This window comes from Oratosquilla oratoria, chromosome 4 (assembly GCF_046742065.1).
Source record: "Oratosquilla oratoria isolate Oo_2021 chromosome 4, ASM4674206v1, whole genome shotgun sequence".
NCBI classification, from domain to species: domain Eukaryota; kingdom Metazoa; phylum Arthropoda; class Malacostraca; order Stomatopoda; family Squillidae; genus Oratosquilla; species Oratosquilla oratoria.
In genome coordinates, this window is record NC_134780.1 from 40,981,162 (window position 1) to 40,998,661 (window position 17,500).

Sequence of the window (17,500 nt, forward strand, 5' to 3'; positions counted from 1 at the left end):
TCCCCCTTCTTTTACCATCATAGCAAATACAATTGTGATTCTCACATTATCTCCAAGAGATTTTCCTTCTTGCCTCAGACTTCACTCAACTCCACGATATCCAAGCTAATATTCGCCAGTTCTTCTATCAATCTCAACAATGTGTGGTCGTCTGCGAGGGTTCTGATGTTGTATGTGTAGATCTTAATTTTCTTCAGATCGTTTAACGTTTTGAATTTAAATCTGCTCTGGCAGTGCTCACGTTCAGTGACACACGGCACTGTGAGCACACGAGGCAATGCAGTTCGACCATTGGGTGGCGAAGATCCAACAGGAACACCCGCAACAATATGCATACTGTTCATGACTAGTTGAGTGGTTGTGACAATATAATTTCATCTCTTTCCCAAACAGTTTCTGATGAGGTACATCTAAGCAGTATCTTATAATGTTATTATATTTTACATATTTTCATATATTATTTTATATGATATATATTAAGAAGTATTAATTTGGTCACAAATCAATAGGGTACTTTATAGTCTACTCTGTAATTGTGACAGCACCCCCATATATCGACAAGGAATTTCCCTGTTCGCAGCCAATGACATATTAGTCAACACTAAGCCCTGCAACTGTAAATGTATACGAGTCGATATTCGTCTCATCTTTGCCATAAATTCTATTTGTTTTTGGTGACCTTATAGAGAGTTTTGTCTCTCGGCATAGTTCTTGTAGTCAATAAGATATTCACTGACTTCAAGGTATAAGCTCTCGGATAGATCAAATCTCAGTAAGTGTATTATGTATCAGCGATCACTTGGAACAGTGGAATTTACATCCATCGATGCACCCTCTGCAGGCTTATCAGTCTGGGGTCTATGTCTCGGGAAGGTTGGCAGCCTTTACTTCAGAAAGACGGATGGTTTTTGTTTTTGCATTTGTCCAAATGAGTGTTAACGACACACGAAAACGGTCTTTGATCCCATTAATGTACCGTCATGCCTTGGCCTAAAAAACCTGTATCGTCCTTGCTTTTATACCAACATGTCATCTTGCCCGTTTTTTGACCTTTGACTTACATTGACCTCTCGCCTTCCAGGTCGGACGATGATGGCAGATGATAACCAGAAGGCTCACCTAATGACCCTCATAGACGTGGACGATGCCGTGCCGAGCCCGGCCACGGTGCGTCAAATCATCGAAAAAAATGATGCCACTAAACTCCAGGATCTGCTGAAGGGAGCGGCGACGCGCGACTCCGTGTGGTATCATCGCGAGAAGGACTTCAGGGGTCACCTGCACTACGCGGCCTCCAAAGGTGCCACCGCATGCCTGAACACTCTGTTGCAATACATTCCCGATAAAGTACTTGTTGACCTGGTGGACGATGGAGGTAAGACGCCTCTCATGGTGGCTGTCGAAGCCGGAGTCCCGAGCGCAGTGGAAGCTCTGCTGAACAATGGCGCCGACCCCAACAAAAGGGACAACGGGTACAACACGCCCCTGCACTTTGTTGTCCGCAAGCTGGATCCTTCCGGCCGCAACAACAATCAGGAAGACTATCTTTCAATCCTCGACAAGATCCTTACCCGTAGCAACCTTGACCTTGAGCCCAAGAATGCCACAGGCTGCACCCCACTTCTGTCGGCAGCCGAGAAGCTGCCTGTTCTACAGGGCCCCAACGCACAGGCCGCCGGACTCGTCAAGTTAGCACGGAAGCTGGTCGGCATGGGTGCTTCACTCGAAGCCCACGCCGTCGCGAAGAGCAAGACTGTGCGGGAACTTCTGGAGGAACGGGGAGCTCTAACCGAGGTCGTCATGACTGAGAGGCACTCGCCCCAACCGCGACCTCGCTACTCCATGATCCAGGACGTGTTCGTATACGAAGGCGACGCGGATGAAGTGGCGACCCTTCTGGAGGGTGCGCAGACCAATGAGGCCAAAGACATAGTAAATGGTTGGCTGGGGTCCAAACCACTGCTGCACCGAGCAGTGGACACCGGAAGTCCCAAGATGGTGCAACTCCTGTTGCACCACGGGGCAGAAGCTAAGATGGAGGACCTGCACGGACAGATGCCCATCCACAGAGCCGCATATATGGGCAACCGCGAAATTCTGGTGTCCCTGATTGAGGACATGAAGGGCGGGTCCCCCAAACTGAACCTGAAGTCCAGCAGCGCCGTCATTCTCAGCCAGCTCCTGAAGGGCTACAAGAAGAAAACGTCGCACCAGCAGGGCGTCGACCACCTGGCCTGTCTCAAGCGCTTGTTAGAATCTGACATCGTCATTGACGTCAACAGTCGAACAGAAGACGGATATGCTATGATCCACATCGCAGCTGCCCTCAACAACCAAGAGGCGATCTGCTGCCTTCTGCGTAAAGGCGCCTTCTTGGGAGCAAAGCGACAGTGCATGAAAGGTTCGACCATCCTGACGGCGCTCATGCCAGCCACATTTCATCGAGCCATGGACGGCTGCATCTACCCCGTGAACCAAGGCGGCGAGGAGAACGTCCTGGATCCCAATTATAAACTCGAGATGGACTGTACATTCCTTGTGGACCCGGAGATTAGTAAGGACAAACCAAAGAACGAGATGTCCACCCTGCTGAAGCTGAGCGAGAGCGAGACCTTGCGCTCGACGCTCTCGCACCCACTCCTTCGGACACTCCTCTTCGCCAAGTGGAGGCGGGTCCTTCCCTTCTACTTGCTCAACCTACTACTTAACCTCGTCTTCGTCATTCTCCTGACTTTATTCTTCTACTATCTGAAGGATTTGCGCATCTCGGAAACGCTGCTGGAGCAAGGCGTTAATCTGACGGAGAAGAGGAACGAGACCCTCAAGAAAGACATAGAAGATTCGAGCGTGTCCGTGAACATTCTCATGGGGTTGCTGTTACCTATCACCTTCATCGTCATGGCTAAGGAAGCTGTACAGATCGTTATCCTCCGCAGGGTGCGCTTCAAGAACTTATTGGACCTTTTCCTTATTGTGGTGGTCCTCCTCATGAGCTTCAGGAGTCTGGGTGTCGAATCCACACGCCACCTGGCAGCGTGGGCTATGATTCTAGCATGGTAAGTAGTGTACCCACTTCACGTAGGCAAGAACAGTCATCCCATTTTGGCAAGACCTTCTCTATACCGTAGGGGCGGCAGGACCAGACCTGTTGAATATAGCCCTTAATTTTCCAACAATGTCCTCTGATCTCAGTTTCTTCTTTTCCCTCACTGTAGGTGCAAGTTCGTGTTGTTGCTGGGGCGAGAACCTCGGTTAGCCATCTACATCACAATGCTCCATCATGTCTCGAGGAACTTTGCTAAGCTCATCCTCCTGTACAGTTTTCTCATCCTTGCCTTCACCATCAGTTTCAACATCATCCTTCAACCCGATGGCACCAGCACTGAGGTAATTAAGAAGGAAACCGGTGTCCACGTATTTTGATAGACAAAGATTGTCTGCACAATGCAATGTACAAAACAACTCGTTTTTAACTTTTCTGTCGCGATGTAGACTCACTTCCCCCTCTTTCTCGTCCTACGGCAGCAGCAGGATGGGGCAGAAGAGGAAAAGACAGATTTCGGCAGCTTTTGGTCGACGTTGCCCAAGGCGATCGTCATGGCCACAGGCGAGTTTGAATACTCGGACTTGAACGACGGGTTCTCCCAGAAGATCATATTCTCGCTCTCAGCCGTTCTCGTGTTCCTGACCTTCCTCTTCGTCATCTTCCTCGTTCTCATGAACGTCATGAATGGTCTTGCTGTCACCGAAACACAGGTTAGAGTTTCATTCTCAGCATCAACTCTTCTTTTCTTCTTCATTTTCTTCGCCTCTCCCTCCTCCTCCTTTTCTTTCTACCCTCCCCTTCACACCTTTCCCTTTCCACTTTTCCCCCAATACTCCTGGAGCCAGGGGTCATTTGCATGCATATGAGTGCCACTCAGTTTCTCTCTTGATCTGGTTAGAGGGTCACCTCAGACATCTGAAAAATCAAGGTGGACGCTCAGCTGACTGGCAGCAGGGTAGATATTTGAGGATTTATGATGGGCGTCGGCTTTCGGAATAATGACCAAAATCTGGGGTAGGGGAAAGTCAATTTGACCTGGAACGATCAGTTTTTAATGGAATTTAATGAATGACCACTCATTTGAATCTACTAAGTATTAGCTTTATAATAATTGGTAGATCATTGCAATTGGTCAAGACCAGAGGTCACCAGAGGTCAAACTATGACGTAAAACGTCACCTGCTTAAAATCTGGGCCTCCAAACACAAAATGATACCATAGTATAGGAAAAAAATATAGTTAATTCTTTAATTTTCTCTTATTTCTACCTCAGATCATGGGTAAGTTTTTAAATCAACAGTGGAGAAAATATGGTAATAATCAACCTTTTGTTGGCCAACTCAAAATTGACAAAAATTTTGAAAAATCAATATTTTGGCCAAAAACGCTGAAAATTATAAAGTCAGTCTAGTGAAAGAAAAAGTGACAAAGTTGACAAATCAAACAATAATTAAAGTGTTAGAATAAACTTTCATGTTTTCCATGCTTTGTATCCTATTTTAGAGAACTATGAAATGCCAATTTTGACTTAAACATTAATATATGTATGTTTTTTTTACTGTTTCGTTTCATCCACAGGTCTTGTTCAGATACCTAGATACAGATCCTCTAACATATCTACAATGCGTTCTTACAGCCACGGTTTATGACACAGTTACAGTATTCACAACATTGCAACCCCAATTTTCTACAGGGACATCTCTTCTTGGTGCATGATTGGCATTTACATGGGTGCGGAAAATCCTCTGGCAGAAGAACCACCATCTTGTCTGGCACCAACATGTTACCTTCTCTGAGGTAACCAAATTTGGTTGGGTCTATAGACACCTGGGAATGGTCAAGACAATGCATTTGAAAATAAGAACCATACAATGCCCTCATGATATGACCATGCAATGCTCGGCTTGTAGGAGGAAGGTCCAAAATGGTTGTCTTACTGTGATGGTACAAGTGATATCGGAGTTCATCCATTGACTTATAAGTGTCTGACTTAATGTATACCTTCACAAGATACTGTTCAGTGAACACCAGATCTACTTCCAAATCCTTGCCAAAAACACTCAAGTATTGCACAGGATTTGCCTTCACCCCAACAATTTTGTGCCGAATTTATTGATTGAATCACACCCAGTTAAAAAGTGCATGGCTATGATAACATCACAGAAATTCTCCCCCAACATCTCTGCCATTGTGTGGAGAGGATACCTCGTTGTATTCCCTACACCAACGCGTATCCAGAATTCAATCAACCCATGTTCTTTGAACAATTTCCAGTAATACAGCCCCAGAACTATAACATCAGTGTCATTCGAGTGGAGCACAACCCTCTTTGATCCAGATTTGACAGCATCAAGCGTGTGCGGAATCAAACGAACATCAGCTTCTTCAATATAGACATCAAGATTTGGCAAAACGGGGAAACTACCATTCAATACAGCTTTGCAAGGTTCCATATTCTCTCCGCCCATTGCACTAACAACCAGTTTAGTATTTTCATTCTGTTCCTCTAAGATGTGACACCTAAGCGCCTTCTGCAACTTGGTTTTATTTGACGATGATGCCCAAAATGCATCTTTTGACACCGGCAACCTTGTTTCTTTACCAAGTTCATTTATGTCAATTGGGTTTGTGGTGCACCGTTTGATACGTTCACTGTCTTTAACTGACCCGTCAATGTATGTGTCAAAGACAAAGTCAATTCGCTTTGAATTGATACTCATGCTGTAGATCATTTTCAAAGAGTTGGTACAGAGATCACTGCACGTCTTAATAAACCCAAGCTGCATTCGGCGCACCCAACCCATCACATCTACAATGGTAGCAGTCTGTTCTGGTGACCATGTTTTTGGTGAACCATAGTCATCATCTGAGAGAACTTTTTCCAGTTCAGCACAAAGGTCACTCTTTTGTGACTTGATCTTAAGCCCTTTGCCATCAAAAAGATAGCAGGCATCAACCAGGTCATACTTCAACATATCTTCTATGTCATATCCTCGCAAGCGCGCTATGTCAAATAGCTTCTGTTCTTCAGCTAACGGCTTTAGACCTTTATCCTTTTGTTCACTTGCTACAGCTGACTTCCCAGGTTCAGGAACCTTGAATGTTTTCAGATTGTTCTTATGAATTGTGTCGAAGACAGATCTCTTTTTTGTTACAAATGTCTCTGTCCAATATGTTTCATAGAGCTTAGTGGACTTTGATTTGAAATTAAGCACACTTTTACTTACATCATCAAAGACAATTTCCTGGGTGATGATATTGTGGAGTTTTCCACACTCACTACCAACATCGGTTGGGACCAACACAGGATTCTCATGCTGCTGGATGTAACGAATGATACCTCGAATGTCAGTTTCACTGGCCAAAGTAGCTGGTTTGGTAAACTCACGATTCACTAGTAGCTCTGTGTTGGGTACTTCAATGCCACTCAACTCTCGCTGTTTATGCAACACAGCTAGCATTTCATGATGTATCATTTGCCATTGAGCCACATACGCTTTCCTCTTGGTCTTGCCAATAATACCACTGGCACTTTTTGCAGGTTTGTTTATTGTCTGCTCCAGACACATGTCTGCACCCACTGCAACAAAACGCCATTGTGTTCTCTAGACTGAAAACCGTCCTGCCATGAAATTCTCATGGATATGAAGTGCAGTTTCAGGCAGCCCCCTCATGTCTTTGAGGTAAACCGACCCCCAACGAAGATAGTTCGTACGATCAAAACCAGCAAACAGTGACAAGACTAGCTGTACACTGTGCAAGTGCAATTCCCAATTGCCCTCTCTATCTGCCCGGACTAGATCCCTCAGACTGTTTACCATTTGGACAAATTGATCCCAAAATGCAAATGTCTGCAATTCAAGGCACCGCTGGGATCAAAATCTCTTAAAATCATCTAGCATTTGAGACGAACTGTCCAAGAATGTCTGCAACAGCCGTTTGCTCTCATCCCGATGATTTTCAGCCACAGCCAATTTCATCATGGACAAGAGCTGAAGCTCAGCCATATACATTTCAATTCCCTTCACTCTAAAGAATTCGGTCCACTGCAACCGCTCTACACATTCTGCCAACATCATGAGCCCCTTTAAAGATCTCACATAATGTGACCCTTCAAAGACTGATTTCACTACATTTTGACCAAACACTTCAGCCTCCACTAAGGTTGTCTCAGCACCACTACAAGTTGCTGAATTCATCAGGCCTATGCATCATAATTTCCCTGGCAATATGATACACACCTTCATCACTAGGATATTGCAGAAAGTACAGTTTGTATCTGTATCGTTCATCAAAGGGTCAAATTAATGTGATCTCCACTGTATATGATGTAGAATAGTGTACATTACCACCTAGGCCTTACTGTGCATCTAGCTCTGCTGACCCTGCCGTACCATGGGGATCAATATAAAATAAGAGTATAGGTATGGTCTCCTAGCTAATACAGGGCTTTAAATCATCAAAATACACTGTATGCAGTATTCACATTCCAGAAAGCGAACTGGTGATATTCACCAAAAAAGTGAGAAAAAACAACAACAACGGGAAATCACTCCCCCAGCATAGGCATGTAAATCGAGATTCACTGAATATACGTGAGATTCACTGAATCTAGGTCAAATGATGTAAAAAGAGATTTGATTTGTATTTGTCTTTACTTGATTAATGATCTGAAAAAAGAGGTTGAATAAAGCAAGTTTGTAATTGATCTGTCATTTGCGGTATTTTCTGGCCAAAATATTGATTTTTCCAAATTTTTGTCAATTTTGAGTTGGCCAACAAAAGGTTGATTATTACCATATTTTCTCCACTGTTGATTTAAAAATTTACCCATGATCTGAGGTAGAAATAAGAGAAAATTGAAGAATTAACTATATTTTTTTCCTATACTATGGTATCATTTTGTGTTTGGAGGCCCAGATTTTAAGCAGGTGACGTTTTACGTCATAGTTTGACCTCTGGTGACCTCTGGTCTTGACCAATTGCAATGATCTACCAATTATTATAAAGCTAATACTTAGTAGATTCAAATGAGTGGTCATTCATTAAATTTCATTAAAAACTGATCGTTCCAGGTCAAATTGACTTTCCCCTACCCCAGATTTTGGTCATTATTCCGAAAGCCGACGCCCATCATAAATCCTCAAATATCTACCCTGCTGCCAGTCAGCTGAGCGTCCACCTTGATTTTTCAGATGTCTGAGGTGACCCTCTAATCAGATCAAGAGAGAAACTGAGTGGCACTCATATGCATGCAAATGACCCCTGGCTCCTGGAGTACAAGTTCCTCCTCCTCTTCATCCTCGTGCTATTTTTCTTTACAACTCATTCATCTATCTATTTATCTATCTATCCATTTTTGTAAGATGTAAAGCTTATGTAAAGGAAAAATAAACATTCACTGATGTCAACTACGTATACTACTATCAGTGTTGTATTTCTCAGTGATTGTCTTATGTCAAGAGATAGTTCTAACTAACGCAGCTGTATTATAATACAACCACATTTTGACACTTAGTTATACAAATAAATTCACTGTTTTGCTAGAAAAAACACTTCTTACAGATGATGAGATACACTTATAAAATACACTAGATTATCACTACACAACTTTATTAGTCTTAAGAGAGACTTACGCAAGTTTGTTGGTCATTTTTTACCTGCAGTTGAAGTTTCTGTCAGGTCTCAATATAGATATATGTGTGTGTATGTGTATATATATATATATATATATATGTGTGTGTGTGTGTGTGTGTGTGTGTGTGTGTGTGTGTGTGTGTGTGTGTGTGTGTGTGTGTGTGTGTGTGTGTGTTTGTGTGTGTGTGTGTGTGTGTGTGTGTGTGTGTGTGTGTGTGTGTGTGTGTGTGTGTGTGTGTGTGTGTGTGTACAAAAACACATAAATATATATATATATATATATATATATATATATATATATATATTCATATATATATATATATGTATGTATATATGTATGTATGTATATATACGAATTCTTTCCCGTTCCACGCAGTATGTTATGGAAAAAGCCTTGGTCCACTCCTTAGTCTCCCGCATTGAATTGATCTACACGGTGGAGTCCGTGATGGGAAGATCATCCTACTTCCGTGACCACCTCCAGTTCTTGTCGACCACTTCGCCGCCTGTGCTTCAAGTCAACGTCAACGCAAGCCGCAAGGGCGACCGCCTCATCTACGGGCGCAACTCAGATCACAAGTACCATCTGGATACGGATACCACAACCGCCCTTAGGTAAGGGCTTTCTTTTTCTCTTCGCTTAGGTGTTTGATACATATAGGGATAGTCTACTTAATAATGTGGAAGCAAATGGGGAAGTCGAAAATGAAGGTTCCAAAAGACGAGAACATGAAAACTACGAAGAAAGGTGAGGCTATAATGTGGATTGACCACAGTAAGTTCTTCTGGCTGACTACAAGGCTCCCATCAAAGAAGCTGAGAGATGAATAAGAAGGATCAGGAAATCCTCCAAGTATAAGGGCTTTCATTCAGTCGGGGGCTATGCAAATCGAAAGGTTTAACAATATCTTGCAATCCCATCGACACTACCACCACCAAGGACCCTGTGAGAGTTGCCTTGTACTTTTTTCGTCTCTATTTACAGGAACTATCACTGTTAGCTTCGCTGCCACTAACACTTAGTCACTTGTGGGCCCCATGCCTTCTCCCTCTCTTAAGTATGTTTCCACCAGATCTTCTATAATCAGAGTTAAAGTTTCTTGATGGGTTGAATTAAAATGGAGGTATATTTTTCTCGTCTTATTTTCTTCTAAGTAATACACTTGGTTCTTCAAGTTACACCAAGGGACTCCCGCTAGGGATCCTCTTACATCCACCAAGCCACTTCTGCTCCGACGTCACTATTTAATTCATCCAATAACTTTGAACGTTACAAATAAGTCCCACCCTTTTAGGACGAGACTTTACCTTCGTGCACCAATAATTTTTCTCCTCCTCCACCCTTTTCTCCAATCAGAAAGACTGTTATACTGCCTCAAGAAATCTTGTTTACGCAAGCAATTTGTCGCAAGCAGAACGAGCTCTGTGTTTACATTCAGTCACATCAGCACCTCTCGATATCCTAATTTATATTTACAAATATAAGACGGTAAATCTGCAACTCTGCAACTTGCAGTCGACCATTGTATCATAACAACCGAATATAAAATTTACATATCGTTTCACCTACCCCTCGATCTACCTAAATGTCTACCTTTATCTACCGGCCTCGTACCAATGGTCCCGTGAGAGCTTCCTTGTATTCATTTATCTTTCTTTTTCGCTTTCTTTCCAGGAACCATCGAATTGAAATACTTGAGGAGGAGGACCAGAAGCGGGAGAACGACCCCATGCAGAAGTGTCTCGCTTACCTCGAGCAGCTCATGGCCAGCTCCAGCAAACCCGCCCTGCCGCCGGCCGAGGGAGTACGCCGGTAGAAGGTTTTCTTCGCCAGTAGCTACCCGTCCGCCAAGCCCTTGCATTCCAAATACTCAGCGGGAGTTCGACAGTCCTGCCTCAGCTTTGAGCTCCAGCGCTCTTCGCCTGACCCTCTGTAGCAGCCATTCTCCTCGACCTGTTGTCTCAAACGTGTATCCCAAACTTATGCAGTGCTGTTGAATGAACCTCCTGGAAACCACTTCAGCACTGAACTTGATCTCTAAGCACCCACTAACGCTCACTAGTTTTCGGATTGTGGACCTACTAGGGACACTGTGATCCACTACGAGGTCCATAAACCACTTGTGGACCACTGGTTCACTTTCTCTTCAGGCAGACTGTCCAAAACTGAGCGTGTGTGGCAGGATTTATTTCATCTTTGGTCTAGGAAGGGGAAGTAGACCATGTGTGGGACATCTGAGTTCGTAATTTTCTTCAATGTTAAGCTTAAAAATATCAATTATAACGAATCTTCTTTTTTATTAGAAAACGAAATATACATATACACCAAGTACGTATATACAAAGCTAAATGTAGTGTATAAACTACAGAATATATGTACATGCATAAATATGCATAAAGCGTATGTACTCAATATTTATGTAAATGCACATTAGAAATATATATATATATATATATATATATATATATATGTATATGTCTATGTATATATATATATATATATATATATATATATATATATATATATATATATATATCAGATTGTACTTAAGTATCTATTCATATGTGTGCATGATATCGTACATTACCATGAATGATGAAAATAGGCACAGCTGAATTCAGACATACTTTTAGATTGAATTCTAGAAGCTTCGAAAGTACTCACAGCTAACTAACGCCCTAGTATGAAGGGAATAAAATAAGTGATTATTACCTTCAAAAAAAATTACTCTTTAGATCGTGCCATCAATACGACCTGAGATGCAAATTGTAGCTTTGGTGACAAAGTCGACGCCGCCCCCTCCCCTCCGACTTCACCGTTGGAGTCGTCGTTGCTTAGTCAGCTTACTCTACTCGATATGTGCACGGGAAGACGAACGACTAAGGTTGAGATAGGATTGAGGCAAGGGCACTGGTAGGGGAAAGGCTTTTGTACTTACTATAATTCATGTTGGTTTATATGTGATATATTTAGGTTGAAATCGTCCTTATTATAATGCCAGAGGTTCAATCCCAATTGATAACGATTTTCATCGTTTCATATTTCAAAGAATGAAAAACAAAAATGGCGGGGTCCTAGCTTGCTGTCAGATCAACCGCGAGATTTGTGTTCGCTTATCAATAATGAAAGGGGAAACGGTATAGCTGATTTAATAGTGAAGCATAGAATAATATTATCATATTCTGCTAAGCATTTCTAAGGGCACTTCGATTCTGCTGCCCTTGCAGTTGTCTATTTCAGAAGCTGGTCGACCCAGCATCCGTACTCCCGCGTTCTGGTTGCTGTGACGTCATGTCGTCCCAATCTTGGGGAAGTCTGTCGCTCATAGTCAACCGACACGGTCGTACCTTCGAAAAGGGGTTTCACCAGGAACATATTCTCCTTATAAGGAAATTTTCCAGTGGGCCTGAGCAAGTGCCATGAAAATTTTGACCCAAACGCTGAAATTCCTGACCCATTCACGCCTCCTGGAAATAAGGATTTTTTTTCACAGATAGTTATCTTGACTTAAGCTACGGTTACGCTAGTCAACAGAATGGTTGGATTCTAACGATCTAATTGAGTTTCGTCCATGGTTGGAGGATTTGGTTAATGTAACCGTAGCTTTAAGCTAACCAAATTCTCCAATCGTTGGAATCCAACCACTCCGTTGACTAGTGTAACCGCAGTCATTCGTGAGGGATTTGCATTCGGCGGCGACATCCCCCGTGTTACCGTGCTGACGTAGATTAAGCATAATCCATAGATTTAGTTGGAGAACTATGTACCTTAGATATACCATTATACATACATATATATATATATATATATATATATATATATATATATATATATATATATATATATATATATATATATATATATATAATTTTTTCTTTTTAACTGTGGCGAATACCACGAACTATATTTTGTTCTATGTACTGACCACAGACTTCTTTTGTGACAGAAAATGTGGTGTGTGAGATAAGAAAAAGAGGTTGGAGGCACCGTACAGTGAAAAGAAAGGATGGGTTTAGTGAAGTCTTCCTATCCAAAAAAGATTGTTAATTTTTCCAAGAGTCACTTTCTCGTCCGAATTGTTTCAATCTGGCCACGGATTCTGTCGTTGGACGAAGCCAATGTCAAATCTCTAACCTCTGTGACCAGAATGCATTGACTTGCATTTCCTCTGTTGCACATTCCAAATAAATAATAACACAATCACTGTAACGGCAGCATCAGTAACTGTAAAGTTTTGAATTGTGTCGTGTTCTCCCTCCGTATGGCCAAAGTTAGATTACTCGATTTGAAATTACAAGCAGTCCCCTCATTTATCGGATCACTATTCGATTTGATATTGTTATTGCAGAATAAACCTTTCTCTGTTTCGGCCTCTGCATATCCTCCAGTGCCGGAAAAAGTGAGAACACAAATATTTAGGTTGTATTAGTGGATATGTTTTTCTACTGGTAATTTTAATGTGAGATTTGTTAAAGTTATTTTGATCAGAAATTGTCCCTCTTTCAAGGAAGAAGCCATGGTATGGGTGTCTACCATTGTCACTGATTTTAATGTCTTTCTATCATAATTTCAGTAGTGTGATTAAAGGAGAATTGCGTATTCAATGAAGTGTAAAATCAAACATTATAGAAATGCAAAATTTTACTCTAATGAAGCCAGTGTCGATAGACTGAATTAGTCTAAAACTTAATCTTAAAAAGGTCTTTATTGACGTGCTTTATTTCTAAGTCTTACAAGTATGCTGATTCTCATACCTGGTAAGAAAAATGTGGGAAACTTTGAGCGTCGACTCGAATGCTCTCTTGTTGGTGGGAGGATGTCTTCCCTACTTGACAGGAGCTACCGTTGTACCGAAAATAATGTCACAAAATAATTGTATACTGCTTAATGAATAAACATTAGAAAAAAGAAAAAAGTCTCATTTACCCATTTTATTTATTTATTTATCTTCGGAATGAATCATCTTATCTTAGTAATGACAATAATAGAATATCTAACATGCAACACGGTATGAAATGCATTGACCAAAGTTCCAACATTGCCACAAAGGGGCTAATTGGAATGGGTTCAACTTACGAGTATATGTATCGCCGTGAGTTCCACTTCAGCTTGATAAAAATCATCTGACGTTAGCCAAAACAAAATCTTCGTAACTTTTGTCGAGATTCTGCTGGAAAACCTGCCTCGAGAAGATCTGATAATGTTGACCTCAGGGATCCTTGATCAAGACATCTGAGGGCATGTCGTACTTTCTATGGCACTGAGTCATTATTTTCGACTAAAGACCAGTCATCAGATTCAAAGATAAAAATATGGTCATTTGGGGGAGGCGATCATATCTTTCCTTCTGTGCTTGGGAAAACGAAGCGACAAAATGAACAATTCAATCCGTCGACAAGAATTTGCAGTCCATCTTTTCCACTCTATGCTCATTGCTTACACATGATATGTATATATATATATATATATATATATATATATATATATATATATATATATATATATATATATATATATATATTGAGACACTGTGACAGGTTTGAGGAAGGTGGAAGAATAAGACACAGGTCTAGGGCCGAGTTTATTCCTGACCTGTTTCGCCTAGAGGTTCTTCAGGGAATGAGGAAGCTCTGAGCGAAACCAGTCAGGAATAAACTCGGCCGTAGACCTGTTTCTTATATATATATATATATATATATATATATATATATATATATATATATATATATATATATATATATATATATATATATGACCTTTTATGTTCTGCCAATCTAGTGTTCAAGTCTATCCCGGTTTGACCCAAGTAAACCAAATCACAATCTTTGCAGGGCAAACAAAAAACACCAGGTGACTCAACTTCCTTCGGTTTTTGTTGAACGTTCACAATTTGCTTACGCACGGTGTTAGGATAGTGATAGGCAATAGTGAGACGTTCATGAGGAAACAACTTAGTAGAAGAACTGATGGTATTATTGATTGGAATTTTTAAAATGTCCTTAAGGGAGCGGTGAAAACTTAAGGGGACGGAAGTTTTAAAATGGTTGGCCCTAGCCTTACTGAGGGCTTGGTCCAGAAACCAAGGTGGATAAGCCAACTTCTCAAGTTGACATTTGATCCCCTCAATCTCATGGTCCAGAAATTGAGGACTGCAAATCCTGAAAGCCCTCAAGAAAAGGCCAGAGGCAACACTTTTCTTAACATTGTCAGGGTGATTGCTAAAAAAGTGAAGGTAACTCCCTGAGTGGGTGGGCTTACGGTACACTGTAAAGAATAAATTATCATCAGTTCTTCTTATCAAAATATCCAAGAAAGGGATTTGGTGTCCTTCTTCCCATTCAACTTTAAATTTAAGATTCGGGGTCAATTGGTTCAATTTATCATGGAACACTTCAAATGGGCCCCAACTGTCATTCCACGCCGAAAAGATATCGTCTACGTACCTGAGCCAAATCATTTCGGGCGGTTTGATGCTGGGCAAAAGGGTACACTCAAAATACTCCATGTATAAATTGGCCAAAACAGGAGACAGATTGGAACCCATACCGCAACCGAATTTTTGACGGAAGAATTGGTCTTGAAAGGAAAAAACATTTGAAGAAACACAAAGGCGAACTAAAGCAATAATTTTGTTGACAGGGAGGGGGAAAATGTCTTGAAACTGTTGAAGCTTGGTTTCCAAAAAAGTAAGTACATCATAGACATTAATATTCGTAACTAACGAGGAAACATCAAGACTGAGGAGCCTTAAACCCTGTACTTTCATATTTTTTTATCTTAGAAATAAAATCACATGAATTTGTGATATGAGAGTTAGAGAAATTCCCAACGTACGGGGATAAAAGATCCGCCACCCATTTAGCAGGTTTGCTAGTGCAGGAGCCGCGGTTGGATATGATGGGCCTGAGGGGAATGTCTGTTTTATGAATTTTAGGGAGACCATAAAAATATGGGAGCTTAGGGTTGGTAACTTTCAATTCATTAATGCATTTATCAGCTGTGATATTACGGACTTGTCTGTTAAACTCGGCGGCTGCGTTCTTGAGGGGATTTTTGGTGAGTTTTTCATAAGTGGCCGAATCATTAAGCAACTCATGGGCTTTCTTAATATATACAGACTGATCTAAAATAACAATATTGCCACCTTTATCCGCTTTAGTGATGATGATGTTGCCAAGCTTCTTAAGAGCATACAGGGCCTCCCTATGTCTTTTTGGTAGGCCACTTTCATTTTTAAAACATTCGGAAATGCCATTTGATAAAAACCCTTAAAGGCAGGCAAGGTCTTTGTCATATTTGTTGTTAGCTAAATATTTGTCAAAACCAACCAAATAGTCCAGAACATGGTTTCTCTCGGGAGTGAGGGCGAAATTAAGGCCAAGCCCCAACACTTCTAATTGGGTGTTGGACAATTCAATTTTGGTGAGGTTGATGACGTTGTCCGTGAGAGAAAACTTGGACCAAACGCTGTTATTACAAAGTCTGTGAAGCTTACGTGTGAGGTTGGCCTGGTGTTGGCCGCTGAGGAAGCAGGCCTTGCGAAGAGCTTGTGCCCAAAGAGACTTAAAAATGGACTGGTTGGGACTAACTAAACACAGGTCCCTCCGAGCATGCCTGGATTTCCAAAGGAGGTTTTCAAATTCCAAAGAAGCAACACGCACTCGTTCTGACAGAAAAGCACTAATGTACGAGGGAAAACTGTACCCTAATGAAGATCGTTTCAGGAACCTAAACGAGTTAGGGCACACTTGTTCTTCTAGACAGTTGGACAGGAACGTCTTCTGGTTCTTCCTCTTCTTACTGGCGATGAGCGAAGATTCCAACAATCTGTAGGCTTGTTTAAGTCCCGGGAAAGACTTGAAGATGAGGTGGAGTGGAAAAGAGGCTTCCATCGTGGGTGTGACAATTTCTAAACAGGAATGTAGTAGCACATTTGTAAATGACACACAGGAACCCACAGTCGGAGAAAATAAACTTCGAATAAAGAAGAATCCTATATTTTGGCTATCAACTGTAGCCCTCTTCAGGAAAGTACATAGAGCAGAGCACAAAGGGGACTTATAAGCTACAGAGAAGAAGAGATGTGGACAGATGACCTCACTCAGGCGCGGGGCAAACTGGGGTGGCGGAGGAGGGAGGGGGTGAGGAGAGGGGGGGTTGTAAGATCCGCACCAGCTTGTTAACTGCTGCGCGTGAAATGATGTCAGGTGTCCACTGCCCTTTAGAAATATTAATATTAGGGCATTCCTCAATTAATGCTGATTCGACTATTTTCCTCCTGAAACCGCAGTGGGACTTGAACACTAATCTGGCCTTACCCCAGTCGAAAGAATGATTCTTATTTTTGACATGAAGAAATACAGCCGAATTTTATGTATGTATATATATATGTATGTATACATATGTATATATATGCATATATGTATATATATACATACATATGTATATATATATACATATATATATACATATATATGTATATATATACATATATATACATATGCATATATATACATATGTATACATATATATATATATATATATATGTATACATATGTATATATATATATGTATATATATGTATATGTATATATATTCATATATATATGTATGTATACATATGTATCTATATATATATTATATATACATATATAAATAAATATACATATATATATCTATATATATATATATATATATATAGATATACTGGTAGGAGGCCATGTTGTGTACATGATTTCAAGAAGTCTACAGCGACAATGGCGTTGTTAATTTCACACTGAAACTTTAGTTTGGAGAAATTAGATAAGATAAAACCG

At 41.1% G+C, this 17,500-nt stretch overlaps 1 protein-coding gene across 6 annotated transcripts in view; it reads left to right on the top strand.

Annotated features, from left to right (window-relative positions):
• The window catches only part of LOC143024814 (transient receptor potential cation channel protein painless-like), a 181,902-nt gene extending 168,303 nt beyond the window's left edge, over positions 1-13,599 (top strand). For 5 of the 6 annotated variants that reach the window (XM_076184044.1, XM_076184043.1, XM_076184045.1 and 2 more), the window contains 5 exons: positions 1,082-3,056; positions 3,216-3,386; positions 3,522-3,756; positions 9,060-9,298; positions 10,359-13,599. In XM_076184044.1, the coding sequence (XP_076040159.1) occupies positions 1,082-3,056; positions 3,216-3,386; positions 3,522-3,756; positions 9,060-9,298; positions 10,359-10,500 (2,762 nt within the window). In that variant the 3' untranslated portion in view covers positions 10,501-13,599. Of the gene's footprint in view, positions 1-1,081; positions 3,057-3,215; positions 3,388-3,521; positions 3,757-9,059; positions 9,299-10,358 lie in introns of all 6 variants that reach the window. The other variant, XM_076184046.1, reaches the window with a different exon arrangement.
• The last annotated feature ends 3,901 nt before the right edge of the window (positions 13,600-17,500 follow it).